Source organism: Schistocerca cancellata, chromosome 9 (assembly GCF_023864275.1).
Source record: "Schistocerca cancellata isolate TAMUIC-IGC-003103 chromosome 9, iqSchCanc2.1, whole genome shotgun sequence".
NCBI lineage: Eukaryota > Metazoa > Arthropoda > Insecta > Orthoptera > Acrididae > Schistocerca > Schistocerca cancellata.
Genome location: NC_064634.1, coordinates 861286 through 878385, shown reverse-complemented (window position 1 = coordinate 878385; position 17100 = coordinate 861286). Strand labels below are relative to the sequence as shown.

The 17100-nt window shown below is 40.4% G+C and overlaps 1 protein-coding gene across 1 annotated transcript in view; it reads left to right on the top strand.

Moving 5' to 3' along the window:
• The window catches only part of LOC126100345 (UDP-glucosyltransferase 2-like), a 70207-nt gene that overhangs the window by 22628 nt on the left and 30479 nt on the right, over nucleotides 1-17100 (top strand). Inside the window, exon 3 of the mRNA XM_049910957.1 lies at nucleotides 14929-15512. Coding sequence (XP_049766914.1) covers nucleotides 14929-15512 — 584 coding nt within the window. The remainder of the gene's footprint in view (nucleotides 1-14928; nucleotides 15513-17100) is intronic.

Below are 17100 nucleotides of genomic sequence, written 5' to 3'. Positions count from 1 at the left end.
CACAGAAATGAATACACACAAGAACCATATCACTGTAATATATCGATACATCGGAGTACCTATACATTAATAAAACCAAATGTGAATATTGTCACAAAAATATGTCTGTTACTTCGCAGAAAAGTAGAACGATATTATTGGTATCGAGAACTGGGGTTGGAGTGCCGTAATGGTCGCGTAAATAAAGAACCATTACAATGAGCAAGCAGTAAGGGAAACACAAGAAAAATTTTGAATAGGAATTAAAATCCATGGAGAAGAAATAAAAAGTTTGAGGTTTGTCGATGACATTTTAATTCTGTCAGAGGCAGCAAAGGACTTAGAAGAGCAGTTGAACGGAATGGACAGTGTCTTGAAAGGAAGATATAAGATGAATATCAACAAAAGAAAAACGAGAATAACGGAATGTAATTGAATTAAATCAGGTGATGCTGAGGGAATTAGACTAGGAAATGAGACACTTAAAGTAGTAGATTAGCTTTGCTATTTGGGGAGCAAAATAACTGATGATGGTCGAAGTAGAGAGGATATAAAATGTAGACTGACAATAGCAGAGAAAGCGTTTCTGAAGAAGAGAAATTTGTTAACATCGAGTATGTGTCAGAAAATCTTTTCTAAAAGTATTTGTATGTAGCGTAGCCATTTTTGAGGTGAAACTTGGACGATAGACAAGAAGAGAATGGAAGCTTTTGAATCGTGGTGCTGGAGAAGAATGCTGAAGATTAGATGGCGTAGATCATGTAACTGATGAGGAGGTACTGAATACAACTGGGGAGCAGAGGAATTTGTGGCACAGCTTGGCTAGAAGAAGGGATCGGTTTGTAGGACATGTTCTGACGCATCAAGGGATCACCAATTTAGTATTGAAGGGGAGCGTGTAGGGTAGAAATCGTAGAGGGAGGTCAAGAGATGAATACATTAAGCAGATGCAGAAGGAGTTAGGTTGCAGTAGTTACTTGGAGATGAAGAAGCTTGCACGGGATAGAGTAGCATGGAGAGCTGAATCAAAACAGTCTCTGGACCGGAGACCACAAAAACTACATCGGTGGCACTCTCTCCCCTATTTCACAATAATAAAAAACGAGCTGTCCTTCTTTTTGATGTCCATCGCCATTTATATCTGATGCAGATCCCACACTGCACAGCAATACTGCAGAAGAGGGTGGACAAGCGTAGTATAAGCAGTCTCGGTCTTCTGCCATAAATCGTCTTTGGTTCGCATTCCCCACAGTATTATCTATGTGATCCTTCTAATTTAAGTTATTCGTAATCCCCAAGTGTTTAGTTGAGTTTACAGCCTTTAGATGTGTGTGATATATCATGTAACCGAAGTTTAGCTGATCCTTTTTAGTGCTCTGTGGATGACTCCACACTTTTCATGATTTAGAGTCAGTTGCCACTTTTTGCACTATGCAGATATCTTATATAATTCATTTTACTGTACGTTTTGATCACCTAATGAATTTACATGACTGATGATGACAGCGTCATCTGCAAACAGTCTAAGAGGGCTACTCAGACTGTCTCGTAAATGGATTATGTAGATCAGGAACAACAGAGGGCTCCTAACTCTTTCTTTGGGAATGTCAGGTATTACTTCCATTTTACTCGATGACTTTCCATCAGTTACTATGATCTGTGACCCTTTTGACAAGAAATCAAGAATCCAGTCACGCAACTGAGACGATAGACCATTGGATTAGAAGGTGTTTGTGAGGTATGGTGTCAAAAGCTATCTGGAAATCTAAAAATGTGGACTAAATTTGACGTCAGCTGGCGATAGCACGCATTACTTCGTGAGAATAAAGAGCTAATTGCTTTTCACACGAACGATATTTTCTTAAGGTCATAACCAGCACCAAAAAAAAAAAAAAAAAAAAAAAATCTGTGACGCTGACACCGTGAGGTGCTGCCCTACACATTCACTTCTCAATGTGATGTTTCCCAGCGATGGATGACTTGACATAGATGTGTGTTGTAAGAGTCTGCATTTTGGTTGTTCACGAAACGCTCCAGCTCGAAACTCACCTCTCCATCATTCTGGAAACGGCTGCCTTGCAATGGTTTCTACATCTGAGGGAAGAGGAGTAGGTCATTAGATGTCATGACAGGAGAATACAGGTGTGAAATGAAACTTGACAGCCCAAAGAAACAGCACGTGTGGCTCTGTCCTGGGGCTTTATTGTGGAGGAAAAATGCGCCTCTTGGACATTTTTACACAACGCCTTGCCTTGAAAGTCTCTTGTAACCTCATCAGGAGATTTGAATAGTATGCTCTTGTGACCGTGTGCCCTGTATCAGAGTAATCTGTCAACAACGCACCACGCCAGTCCCAAAAGACATCCAGTGACACCCTTCCCAATGATGGCTGGGTCTTAACCTTATCAGGTGGTGGCGCACCCACACGTTTCCGCTGCTTGCTTTGCCCCTTTGCCTTGAGGTTATATTGATACAATCGACACTCATCAATTGTGATTAGGCAGCTAAAGAAATCATTTCCACTGCTGCCGCAATTCAGTGGGCTTTTTAAATGGGTGTGAGAATTCGCAGAACTCAGTGGACAGTGATCTATGTCATCTTCAGAGGTCGCGCAACATGAAAGCTGACTCGTGGCTGATTTTCACGTTTTCCACAGTCGCCTAGATTATGACCAAGCAGTCTTCGAGGATCACAGCCCGTGATTCTCAGTTACTCGCAGATGGATTGTGTGCCACTTCATTCTTCATCAATCAGGTTTGTTTGACCACACTGGAAGCATCAGTACCAGCTGACCACTGTGTCATATGATGGTGAATGTTGGCGCACACTTCGAGCATCTCAGCCTGAAATGTTGCAGTGTTGTTTCCCTCCAAATGCAGAAAACAAAACGTGCAAGATAATCTCCTAATGGAGGTTTCATGTCTTTTTTTTTCCTCCGGCCTCTCTAGGGACTGTATGCGTCTGCATGGCGAAGAAACCCTATAAGGATTTCTGTGATCACCTTCATGGCATACACCAAATCCATATTTATAGCATTTATGGATTTAGAGGAAGCTTTTGACAATGTGGACTGGACTACACTCTTTGAAATTTTGAAACTTACACAGAAACCAGGCTGCAGTTGTAAGGGTAAGAGGACGTGAAAAGGAACCAGAGAAGAGAGTGAGACAGGGTTGTTGTGTATTACTGAATTTATTCAATGTACACTCAGCAAGTGATGAAGGAGAACTCTGGAAATAGATTAAAGTTCAGGAAGATGAAATAAAAACTTTGCTGTTTGCTGATGGCTTTTGTAATTCTGTCAGAGACAGTTACGATCTGGAAAAAGCAGTTGAACAGAATTTATAGTGTCTCGAAAGAGACTATAAGAAGGGTAATGGAATGCAGTCAGAGCACAATGAGGTGACAAAAGTCATGGGGTAGTGACATGCACATGTGCAGAGGGTGACAGTGTCGTGTACACAAGCTACAAAACGGTCATGCAGTCATTTGTGCTCAGGTGATTCATGTGGAAAGATTTCCAACGTGGTTATGGCTGCAAGATGGGAATCACAGACTTTGAATGCAGAATGGTAGTAGGAACTAGGCACATAGGGTATTCGATTTTAGAAATTGTTATGGAATTCAGTATTCCACAACCCAAAGCGTTAAGAGTCTGCCAAGTACACCATACTTCAGGCATTATCTCTCACCATGGACAACAGCCTTCACTTAGCGACCAAAAGCAGCGGATTTGCACAGAGTTGTCAGTGCTAACAGACAAGCAACACCGCATGAAATAACTGCAGAAATCAATGTGGAAAGTACAAATATTGTATCCGTTAGGACAGTGTGGTTTATTATTATTATCATATGCATCAATTACAGTAATACACATTTAGCAAAACAAAGAAATATATATGTAAAAATGAACGTGTGAAATTATATACAGTACACAAGTTTTGAAACGGCTCAGGCTATACTCGGATGTTGATGGACTCGATTTAGCGGAGTGCCTCGTGGGATGCTTGATGGAGCTTCTCAGTGCCACCAGGGAAGCATCTGATTGGACATTCATCCACAGTGTGGCTCATTGTTTGGGTGTCACCACAGTAACACACTGTCACTTGAAAAGCCCCACTTGTGCACGTTGTATTTCCACCTACCCTCTTCAGCCCGATATCTGTTTAACTGCGCCCACACCTCCGTTGGTTGGTGGAAGACTGGAACTGGGACTGTTGGATTGTCTTCAAGTTCATGGTTTCGGGTTGTTGTAGCTTGCCACTCATGATTCCACTCTGCATCCTGGTCGAATCCTGTGGATAGCATTTGGACTCCCATTTCATGTGCTGGTCTTCTAGATTTGAGGCGTTTCCTGGGCAGTGTGGTGAAATTTGGCATTAATGGGCTATGGTAGCAGATAACTGACACGAGTGCCCTAGCAAACCGTATCATATCGCCAGCAGCATCTCTCCTGGGTTCGTGACCATATCATTTTGACCCTAAATGATTGGAAAACTGTGGCCTGCTAAGATGAGTCCCGATTTCAGTTGGTAAGGGCTGATGGTAAGGTTTGAGTGTGGTGCAGACCCCACAAAGTCACAGATCCCAGTTGTCAAAAAGACACTGGTGGCGGTTCCATAATGGTGTGGGTTTTGTTTATATGGAATGGACTTGGCCCTCTAAACTAACAATTGACCAAAATGGTTATGTTCAGCTACTAGGAGACCATTTGCAGGCATTCATGGACTTCACATTCCCAAACTAAATGGAAATTTTATGGATGACAGTGCAACCTGTCACTGGGCCTCAATTATTCATGATTGGTCTGAAGAACATTCTGGGTAGTTCGAGCGAATGATTTGGCCACCCAGGTCGCTCGCCACGAATCCCATCGAACATTTATGGTACGTAATTGACTGGTCAGTTAGTGCACAAAATCCTGTCCCAGTAACACTTCTGCAACTGTGGATAGCTGTAGAGGCAGTACGGCTCAGTATTTCCGCAGAGGACATCCGGCGACTTGTGGAGTTCATGCCACGTGCAGCTGCTGCAGTACATTGGGCAAAAGGAGGTCTGACACGATATTAAGAGGTGTCCAATGACTTTTATTACCTCAGTGTAAACCAGGCAATGTTGAGGGAATTAAATTAGGAAATAAGTGACTAAAAGTAGTAGGTGACTTTTGCTTACATATGACGGACAAAGTAGGGACTATATAAAATACAGAGTGGCTAGAGCGAGATAAACATTGCTGGAAAAGAGGAATTTGTTACCATGTAATTTAAGTGTTAGGAAGTCTTTTCTGAAGGTATTTATCCAAGCTTCTTTATAGAACAACACTGAAGGTTATATAAGTAGCTCTATTAACAAATGAGGAGGTATTTGAATCAAATTGAGGAAAAAATTCGTAGGGCAGCCTGACTGAAATAAGGGATTGGTTGACAGAACACATCCTGTGTCATCAAGCAATCATCATTTTGACAGTGGGATGAGGTGGGGGGGGGGGAGGGTAAAAGTTGTAATGGGACACCAAGAGATGAATTCAACACAATGAGCAGATTCAAATAGACATAGGTTACAGAAGTTATACAGAGATGGAGAGGTCTGCTCAGCATAAACTAGCACGGAGAGCTGCATCGAACCAGTCTTCAGACTGAAGACAGCATCAACGATAACAGTCAGACAAACCAAATACTTTCTTAGAAAGGGTACATAATTAATGACGTGTTACATTCAAACTGGAAAGGTACTAACTCGGTTTGACTCTCAGCGCATGAGTTCATTGTCTCAAAATTGAACTCTTTTTGGATATTGATCTGTGTTACACAGTAAAGGGTGCAACACCACTGTGTTTTAGTTTCAGCTGGTCATCTGCTGGATGATGAGGAGTGTACTAACACTTCTGTTCATACATTAGGGTAACAAGGCCAGGCCATCCAGTCAGTGACAGTTTCAGTGGCAACACTTGTCACGAATCTCTACATCTCATAAATCACAGTTTATAGAAGCAGACACATGAACACAGTTATTTATTAAAGTCAACATAAGCATTTTGTGTGCCCTCTTTCTCAAAACACATCCACTAACTGCGGATCGATAAACGCAGTTTATATTAGTAACAACCAAAACAAAGTTCACACAGATTGTTCTAACTAGGAACACACAGTAACACACTGCTATAAAGAAGTTACAGTTTATTGGGTCACAGAGTAACATCAACAAAAATACTGTGACAATAATGTGATTGTTGTTGATGGAATAGTCCACAGGTCCACAATGAAAGTAGTTTACAAGGCTCAAACACATTTGACACTAAGGGACCGGCGGCCTGTGCACGTTCTTATAAAGACACGCTCCACGTCAGGTGTCACTGATGTAGTGCTAAGCACACGTGGCGGACCTGCTGATTGTGGCCGTTGATGAGGCTACTACTGGCAGCCACCTCTGCTCACTCTGGGTACACCATCTGAATGTTGGTGAGCATTACGCTTTCAGTAGTGGCCCGAGTTGTGTCCGCTGTGAGCAGTGGGTGTAGTAAACAGTAGGTTACCGAACTCCTCCTCCTCGCAGGGGGAAGGAGCAGGCTTTGCCATCCAAAATGCTGTGACTGAAGAGATGTCTGTGGCATCTTCTGCAGACTGTGAGGCAACTGGTGCACAGGACTGGCGGCAGGGGCAGAGTCCACGACGAGGGTCACCGACACGGGCAGTGACGACGGCAGACTGGAGAGGAAAGGCTCCGGAGATGGAGACCGAGCTTCTGTCCCCACTGACAGTGGTGCCTACTCAGTGCAGTGGGACGTGCTGGAAGAGGCCACAGGAAGCGAGCCCACCGTCGGTGCTGACGAAGCCCCGACCACCAGGGTATGCGGGCAAGACCTGGCCTGCTCGACCCCGCAGCAACTGGGGCCTGTAAAGAATTAGGACTCCTGTCTGTGGCGCGAGGAGGGCCCTGTGTCCACTCTGGGATGCAACTGGTTCTGGTGGTATGCCACAAGTCGATCTTCAGTGCAAACCGTCAACTCGTGTTAGCGGTCGGAATACGGTGGGGTCACTGTCCGAATGTGACCCAGACTGGTGTGGCAGATGTCAACATTGACAGAATTGGTGCTTCTAGTAGGCACCTGCCTGGTGGCAAGAGGTCAGGCTGCCTACACTGTTCGTGGCCTTGCAGGAGCTCGGTGGGCCTCTTGGCCCCCATTGGCAATGTTCAGTAAGATCTTCAAAGAATATGGAAGTCTTCACAGTTGGGAAGTCTTCTACAGACTTGTGCATCTACATCACAAACATTCAGCAAGGTGTTCTGGCTCATCATTTGACTGCGGATGGAAGGGAGGTGGCGTGATGTGGTGAATGCCATTGTGTGTAAAATGTCATTAAAAGGTTGTGCTGCAAACTGAAGAACATTGTCTGAAAGCAGGGTGCAAGGCAAGTGTGCTACGGAGAATATCTTCAATACGGCACTGACCGCCATTACTGCTGTCGTAGAATGGACGACAAATGGCATGAAGAAAACGACAAAAACCGTAAACTGTCAGTAACCAGAAACCAGCAAAATCAATGTGGGCTCTTTCCCAGAATCATTTAGGGGCCAGCCATGGCAAAAATACAATACAAGGAGCTGTCCTGACCTGAACACTTGTGGCAGGCCATGACATGTTGGTGGTGTGCCAATAGTTTTAAGTGAGAGATCCCCCAGTGACCCTGATGTAATAAGCAAATGACTTCCCACTGCAATTCTGCTGGAACCGTGACGTGGAGAGGAAGCCCTTCCTTTGATAGGAGAATAGTGCCATCGATGAGGGAGAGGCAGTGGTGCAAAGCAAGAAAAATTCTGAATCGGGTTTGATGCCCAGGCTGACAGACGGTCAGGCCACCCTTGTAGCACCACGTGTATGACCTGTCAGAGCACAGGACCTGCTGAAACAGCAGAAGTTTTACATGAACTTTTGATGGGGAAGCCATCCACTATATGCCTCGTCTCTGTAATCATCTGAAAACAAAGCAACTCCTCCTGGTTGAATGAGGGTCAGTATCTGTGGGAAGCCGGGATATTGTGAGGTGGAATGAAAATGGATCTCACAATTGTACAGGACAAGAAAAAGAGCCGATTATTATGAACAGGTTTGTCTGATAAGGCCACTGACTGGCTAAGAAAGGGAAACCAAGAGATTATGGTCAGTAATGAAAAGAAATTTTGCTCCATACAAGAACAAATTGAGTTTTTAAGGCATATACAATAGCAAAAGCTTCTTTTTCCTCCTGAAAATAATGTTGCTGAACTGAGTAAACAATTTTTTGATGCAAAGGCAATAAGGCTGTTTGGAACCAACTGAATGGTTATGAGCCACAATTGCAACCACCCCGTCCAGGGACACATATGTAGCCAGGACCAAATGCTTGCCCGGTCGAAGTGCTGCAAGACACAGTGCAGAGCCGAGACTGTCCTCAAGCTGCACAAGAGCACACTGACAGGCTGCAGGTCAACCAAAAGGAGCACTTTTGTGAAGCAACAGATGCAAGGTGCGAGCAATAGTGGCCACTGTGGGTATAAACTTGCGATAGTACGCCACCTTCCTGAGGAATTCCTGATGCTCTCACAGAGTAGATGGATGCGGCAAAGCTGTAATGGCGATGACATGTCGTTCCGTTGGGTGCGTGCCCTTCTAGGAAATTTCGTGATACAAATAAACAATGGAAGGCTGGAAGTTAGCAAGATTAAATTTGAGGCATGTGGTCTGTAGAACAAAGAATGGAGGTTTCATAGGTGATCCTCCGTGGTGGCACTTGCCACGATGATATCCTCAAGATAGCTGCGAAGATGGACAAAAATTGTAACCTGGCCTAAGAAACATTGAAAGATGGCAAGTGTACTAGTGACCCCAGTCATTAGCCATTGATGCTGATAGAGGCCAAAAGGCATATTAACCATAAGCAACTGTTTTGATGTCTCATCTGAGAGAATCTTAAGGCAGGCTTTGGCCAAGTTGATTTTCAAAAAGAATTGTCTCCCAGCCAACTTTGTGGGTAGTTCCATAGGGTGAGGCAGGGGGTAAGCATCTGTGACTGCCTGTGCATTAATTGTGACCTTGAACTCGCCACAGAGCTGAAAATCATCGGATGGCTTCTTTACAGACACTAAGGATACGTCCCATTCACTTGAGGAAATCAGTCTAAGCACATTCCTTACCAGAACCAGATAGCTTAGCAATAGAAATACAGCATCTACAATCAGTGTTTTGCAAGAATGGATACACAGTCAAACAGACTGAGACGGCCCTTCAGCAAGCCACTCTGCCACATGATGTAGAAGGAGAGCAAGATAAGGCAAAGGCTGTGGCATACGTGCCCTGTGTGGTATCTGTTTCAGCCAAAATCAGCAGGATTCTGAATAAGAACAATATCAAATGACTGTTCTGTCCACTTACCAAAATAAGAAGGCTAAAGGGAAACGTGAAAGATGACCAAGGACTATGAAAACTATGAATTTATAATGTTCTTTGCGACTGTTGCATTTCATACATTGGCCAAACAACTAGGGAAGTGGACATCAGATGCCAAGAACATCATAGGCACACCTGACTAGAACAGGGAACTAAATCAGCCGTTGCAGAGCACTGTGTGGAACTCAATAATTCCATGAACTATGGTGAAACAAGGGTCTTGTACAAAAGCCCAGATACTGGGACCATTTTATAAGGGAGACTAGAGAGAGAAAGGTATCAGAAAACCTTGTGAACCATGACACTGGGTACCAACACAGTAGAGCCTGTGATCCTGCACTGGAGTTGCTGAAAACGCAATTGGGGCAACAGCAGAACTCCACATATACAAGAACTGAGAATGTGCATAAGGAGAACAAATCCTAGACAGAGCACCAGGTGTACCAGACTGAAGGCAGGACATTGCAGGGAGCTTCTAGTGGTCACTTAGTACAGCACCAGACTGAAAACATAACACCAGAGTGCAGATGGGTGTGTGGGATTGAAGACAAAACACCAGTGCTCAGCCTGGTGCACTGGATCAAAGAAGGAACACCTAAGGGTGCTGTTAGCAGGAGCAAACTGCAGACAGAACACCTGGAACCTACCATGGAGGGGTAAGAGCTTAGGTATAAGTACAGGACATGTTCCAATCAACAAGCAGTCTCAGGCAGCACCTGAACAAGATAATCAGTCACATTGTTGAAGCATCATTCAAGAATGGTGCTGTTATCTGCCAGAACATGCGATGCCTCAAGATACATAACAGTTTATTAAACTTTACAGTTGAGGTTTACCAGAGTAGGTGAGCTGTATATTCAGGCAACAATTTGGTTTGCTTAATAACTAGTTACTTAGTAAATTACAAAAGGCTTGAGAACTACTTTGTGTGGCTGTGCTGGGAATTACATATTTATGACTACAGTTGTCACACTTGAAATTATGATGAAATATGCAAAATCTTAAGTAGCATCTTAACTGACCAATGAACATTATTATTTGGTCCAGAAAATTTGGGGCAAGAGAAGTTTAGTGTGTGACTTGGGAATTAAGCAGGTATAGTGGCACAAAAGTCTAAACAGCTGTCCATATTTCAGCATTGTCTGTTAAGTTAATCAGGCTCCAAAAAATTAAAACACGTTGCAGTCAAGTCTGGAGTCATAGCTTTCTGATGGTATGTGTGAGTATTTCTGAAACTACTGATTGGATCAGTCAAAATATATCATTATAATTATTTGTTACTTCTAATTAAAATGGGTTCCAGAAAAAACTAAACACTTTACTGTACTCACAATCTTGAAAATCATCCTCTGAATCAGAAGTTTACATGAAATGTAGTTGTAATGACATTTTGATAGATCTGGGGATACACTGCAAACAAACAATACAGATAACTAGTTTCAAATAAAAAATGATGAAAAAAGTTAATTACTAATAGGAGGGCAATAATAACAGGTGGAAGAGTTCCAGCTTACTCTATTACACAGTCAGCACACTTCAGTACAATACCTACTTATGCTTTCAGTGAGTGAAAGAAAGATTTTAAAGGATCTTGCATTCAGGAACTGATGAACTGTAGGGCGTACAGCATGTTGAATGTTTCAGTAACTCGAAATGTGGTTAACATATTCTTGCCCTGTTCACACACAATATGGTGAGTCCACCATTCTGATTAAGTATAAATGAATAGAATAGAATATTTTTATTAGCCTTTCAGTATTTTTCATACAATTGGCTTCGTCAAAGTTTACAGAGGGTTTTAGTTTCAGTATGATATTCAAATAGTTACATAAAGGGGAGAAAAGGAACTAAAGACCTTTTCTTCAGCATTATGTAAAACAATGTTTTAAACAGTAACTAAATACACACATAAGAAATGAATCACAGTATATAACTAGCTTATATAATATCAAAACATTTTCTTCATAACTTAGGTAAAACATATATTTTGATGATGAGTTTCTAAGAATTCTTCAGTTGTATACAATTTGTTATTTTTTAGCCAGGTTTGCAATGTAGTCTTATATTTATTTAGTGGTACTGTACAAGCTGAGCATAACTTATTGAAAAATTTTATGCTTAAGTACTTATAGTTATTATGGACTACAGCAAGTCTTGTAGAAGGCAAGTCCAGCAAGTGACTGTTTCTTGTACTGTCTGCATGCACATCACATCTCATGTTCAATTTTTTCAGATTTTCTGTGGCATATATTAGACAGTTATATATGTACATGCTTGGCACTGTCATTGTGCCAAGAGATTTAAAATAATTTCTGCAGGACTCTCTGGGTGCTAACCCTTCCATGCACTTGATTGCTTTCTTCTGCCATCTGAAAATACAGTCAGCCCCTGGGGAGTTACCCCAAAGCAATATTCCATATTGTAGTTGGGAATGAAAAAAAGCATAGTATGAGTGGAGTAGCAATTGCTTGCTCACACTGTTTCTTAATTTATACAATAAGAAAAGTACTCGTGCTAGTTTACTACATAGATAATTGGTGTGTCCTTCCCATGAGAGCTTTTGGTCTATGATTAGTCCAAGTAATTTCACTGGTTTGTTTTCATTTTTAGTTACTTTGAGATTGAATATTATTTCTTCTGTTTTTGTTTGATTTATGCACAGTTGGTTAGCCTGACACCAGTAATTAGCCATTTGCATCATTTCTCTATTTTTGTCCAGTACACTATGTAAGTTCTCTCTTGTAATTATTAATGTCATATCGTCAGCATATAGTATGTTCTTACATGGTATGTAATTCGAGAAGTCATTAACATAGACAATGAACAGAAAAGGTCCAAGAACAGAGCCTTGGGGTATTCCTCTTTCTATAGGGAGTATTTCTGACCTCTGCTTATTTGCATATGCAAGTTTTAACCTATTTCTTAGATAAGATCTGAATAGTCAGTGTGTGTCATCTTCAATGCCATAGTATTTTAACTTTTTGATGAGTATGTCATGTGACATCGAGTCAAAAGCTTTACTTAGGTCAATAAGTGTTCCAGACATTGATACCCTTTTTTCATACTCTTCATAAACATTGCTCACCAAAGCTTCTACTGCTTTTACAGTTGACAGGTGTGACCTGAAGCCAAACTGTTGTTCATTTAAAATTTTGTTGGTTTCAAAATACTTGTATATCTGCTTATGCACACAATTTTCTACTAACTTGGATATGATTGGTACTATTTAAATGGTTCTGTAGTTATTTGTGAGGTTTCTTTCACCTTTTTGATACACTGACAATGTAACTGTGAGCTTAAGACAGTCGGGGAATATTCCTTCATCAAGTACTCTGTTTGATAGTGAGAGAAGTGGTATTTCAATTTCTTTTGCTATACATTTAATGATGAGATTTCTGAGTCCATAATAATCTTCTGTTTTGGATTTACTTAATTTGTTTATTGAATTATGAATATCATTTAATGTGGTTCGGGTCCAAGTGAACTTCTCACTTCTTGTCTGTTTTGCACAAGTGAGCAATGCTTCTGCATCAGAGGCAGAATTGATGGGTGTGGTCGTGACGCTATTTACAAAATATTCATTGAGAATATTGCTGTCAATAGGGATAGTCCTTTCTTTATTGATATTATTAATTTCCCTTTTAATGACAGTCCAGGCAGCTTTACATTTATTTTTAGAATTTAAAATATATTCATCATTTGCACAGCACTTAGCATTTTTTATTTCTAATCTGTAAAGGTTTCTCATTTTAGTGTAATTTTCCTTGTCCCTATCACTGTTATGACATTTGTCTTTCATATCAGTAGTATGCTGAGTTTGGTAAGTTGTGGGGTGTACCATTTGTTAGTATTTTGTTGCTTATGAGTAATATTACTCTGGTACCTTTTGGTTACCAAGGGGCATGTCATTTCTACTATATGCTTGATCTCTGTCAGGAAAATGGAAAAACATTTATTAATCATTTTCTTGTTATCCATTACATGAGTCCAATCCATTTCTTTTAACTGGTTTATCATTTTGTTTACATTGGATTCACCTAGAATTCTGTATGTCACTTCTCTCTCTGTAGAACTGAAGGCTGATTTTTCTATTTGAAGCCATAGTGCTGCATGATCTCATATACCTAATTCTATTACATCACATTGTATGGAGTCTCTTTGTACATTGCTGATTATGTTATCAAGACATGCGTTCAGTCTAGTGGGTTTTTCATTGAGACAGTAATAGTTAATGACTTCAGAGTGGTAATCATATGAATTACATTTTTTTCTCTTTGCCCTTATATCTATGTTAATATCACCTGCAATTACAATTCTATGCTGTTTATATTTTGACAACAACAATATTAAAGTATTAATTTTTTCTATAAATACAATCTCATCAGAGCCTGGGATTCGATAGATTGAGACAATTACAGTTTTCTGTTCATGCATTACCACAACGGCTACTTCTATTGTAGCTTCAAGGCATATTCTACTAAGGTCTATAACTGAGTAATGCAATTCAAGGTTACTTTTGACATATATTGAGACCCCACCATGTGTAATACTTTTTCTGCAGTAGCTTGTAACTAACGAATAGCCAAGAGGAACACACAAGTCCATTCAGTGTCTTTCATCCAGTGTTCATTGATGCATAGAACACTGCAGTTGATTTTATCGAGTCAGTGTTGTAATTCATTGATTTTACACCTAAGAGATTGTACATTTATATGCAGGAGGAGGAAACTGTCACTGCTACATAATGGTATTCTACTTTCACAGAACTTTCTGTATTCATTAATTCTCGCTACATGATCTAGGGTTGCACAATTATCTGAATGAATTAGACTGCTGCAGTTTCCACTTAACGTGGTTTTGAACTTTCCTTCATCTGCAATGTCGTTTTCTCTAAAAAAGGAGGTGTACAGTCATGCTCTGTGGGACTGTCTTTTAAGACAAGGCTGCTGCTTGCTCATATTTCATTTACAACTTTGTTTATCTCCTGACACAAAAATGTTTTCCCATGGTAATTTAGATGCTCACCATGTTCAGTGTGCAAATTTCTTTCAAGTCTGCTAATATGCATTTAGCATAAATGGAACATAGTTGTTTGATTTTAATATTTGTTTTGTGAATCTCTTTGTTAACACCTGAATTATAGATCAAGTCATGTCTATGAGGTATTGTCACAACAATAGTGTTTTCCACCTTACTTACATCTTTAAAAAATTTAAAACCTGTTATACACTTTTTGGCTTCATTATGTGCTACATTATCTGCACCAGTTACACAAACATGTATTTTAAAGTAGGCAGATGTTAAAATCTGGAATACATAAATACTTCAATGTTGTTTGCCAAACTGAAGACCCACGCCACTTACTATATTAACCAGGAATAACCTGGATGAACATCTATGTGGGTAGTATGGGCAGTGTTGTTTAATTTTTGGTTTATTTTACACATATGTTCATCTAAATGCAATGTATGTCATATACAGGACTATAATTATCAAAGATGGAATTTTGATTCTTTCTGTTACAGGAGTAAATTTCTTGGATTTTGGCAAGCTCTCACACCAACAACAGTTCCTTCTCATGTTCAAGATAGGAGAGCAATTTTGTCAAGAGTTAATGGAAGATGAGGGTGTGCAAAGCCTTATTAATACACAAGATGAGAAGTTTGAGCTCCTGATAATTGAAGCTTTTTTCCATGACTGCCTACTTGCTTTTGCACACAAGTTCAAAACTCCCATCGTTGGGGCATGTGCTACTGGAGCCGGTGCTACATGGACACATGCCATGGTGGGGAACCCCTACCCTCTGTCCTACCTCCCTGAGATAGGGGTTGCCTACACGACCAATATGAACCTGTTCCAGCGGACATATAACATTTTTTCTGCTCTCACTTTCAATGCTTATCGCCATTACTTTTACCTTCCAGCTCTGGACCAAATGGTCCAGAAGTACTTCAAGGATCCCAATATACCTCCTTTGGCAAAACTGGAGAGCAATACTTCTCTCATGCTACTTAACACTCATTTCAGCTTTGACTACTCCAGGCCTTTAGTACCAAATATTATAGAAATAGCAGGCATGCACATTAAGACACCAAAAAAACTTCCAGAGGTAAGTTATATTTTCTATACATCATTAGTATAAAAATTTTAAAGACAAGATACATCTAGCTCCTATTACTGTACTTAGTTTATTGCTTAAAGAAGCTATGTACTGGTACCTTCTTTTTCCTTAGAGTGTAGTTTCCAGAAATTGCAAAAAATGCAAAGAATTTTAGATTGATACACATTATGCAAGATTCAAACATTTAAAATTTAGGTTTATCATTGAATCCTGTATATGGAAAAATAAGATTCATTATGTGACAGTAAATGGGAATGACTTAAGAGAACCACAAGAAAAAAATTAAACAGCCAGTATATGTAAGGCACATCATTATCTGCTTATGGCAGTACAAATGTTTATTCTGCTATTGCAGTTTTGGCATTAGTCCACTATCAAGCATTTACAAATATAGCACATAACTTATCAGCAAAATATAATTGGGAAGACGACAATAGTAAGAACACCAAATTTGGGATCTGCCAACAAGCATGTATATACAAATTTTGAACTAGAAATTTAATGTATACCAAAGAGATGGAAAGACACATTAGCAAGTTATTAACACCTTCCCAAAATGTGCTTTAAAGAAGTATTCGTATTTCTATTAGATAATCAAATGAGTACTACTTTTTCCTCTTGTAACTTGATAGCTAAAACAATTGGCTGTCATTAGCATTTCTTGTCAGCAAGGAAATCTTATTTTTATGAAGAGCTCTACTTCCTCTTCGTCCTCTTATATATTCATTTGTTTCTCTCAAAATTTTCATCATGCCAACGCACATCAGTTCACTAATATTTATGATGAATGCTTCAGTTTAATTCAGCATAATTTTCTGCTATATTTCTAATATAATTTACTTGAAACTCTAACCTTAATTTTAATGGATGCCTTGTTCTATTTGAGATTTACTTCTCATTTTTCTTTTTCATACAAGCACATTTTGTACTGTCTGACAAAAGTATCTGCATTAAACAATTTCTGCTTTTGCCTATGGGTACTCCTGCACATCATGGTAGAACATACTACAGACACACTTTTCAATTATATACACTTTATTAAAAGCATCTTTACACAAAGCTCGTGCAAATAATAACGACATACAAAACGTGGTTAAAATAATCACAAGCAACAATAAGTTAAAAAAGTTCATCCTCACAGAGGTGGAGGTCAACTTGTGCTGAGTTGACTGCCACTACAGAGCCCCCTGCCCCCATAGTGCAGAGCACAGAGGAGGTCATTGGACAAAGGAGCGCCTGATGTGCTGAGAGATAGTGTAACCAGCCACGTTGTAGTTGTCACGAAGGTAAGGCGAAGCTGGAGTTGCTCTACACAAGAGGAGGAGATGAGGAAAGCATGTAATCTTGGTGCCAAAAAGGGGAGTGGAGGGGACAACATGCATAGGTTAAGGTAATGTGAGGGGCGGGAGAGGGGGAGTACGTTGAGGATACGCACAGAAGGATCGTAATAGTATGCCGGCCTGCGGAAACAATGGAGGCAGTAATGTTGGCCTCATTTAAAAAGGAGGTAAAGGGTTATGTAACGTTTCATACGGTTAATGTGGGGAGTGTTGGGGTCAATGAAGGAGTGGGGAGG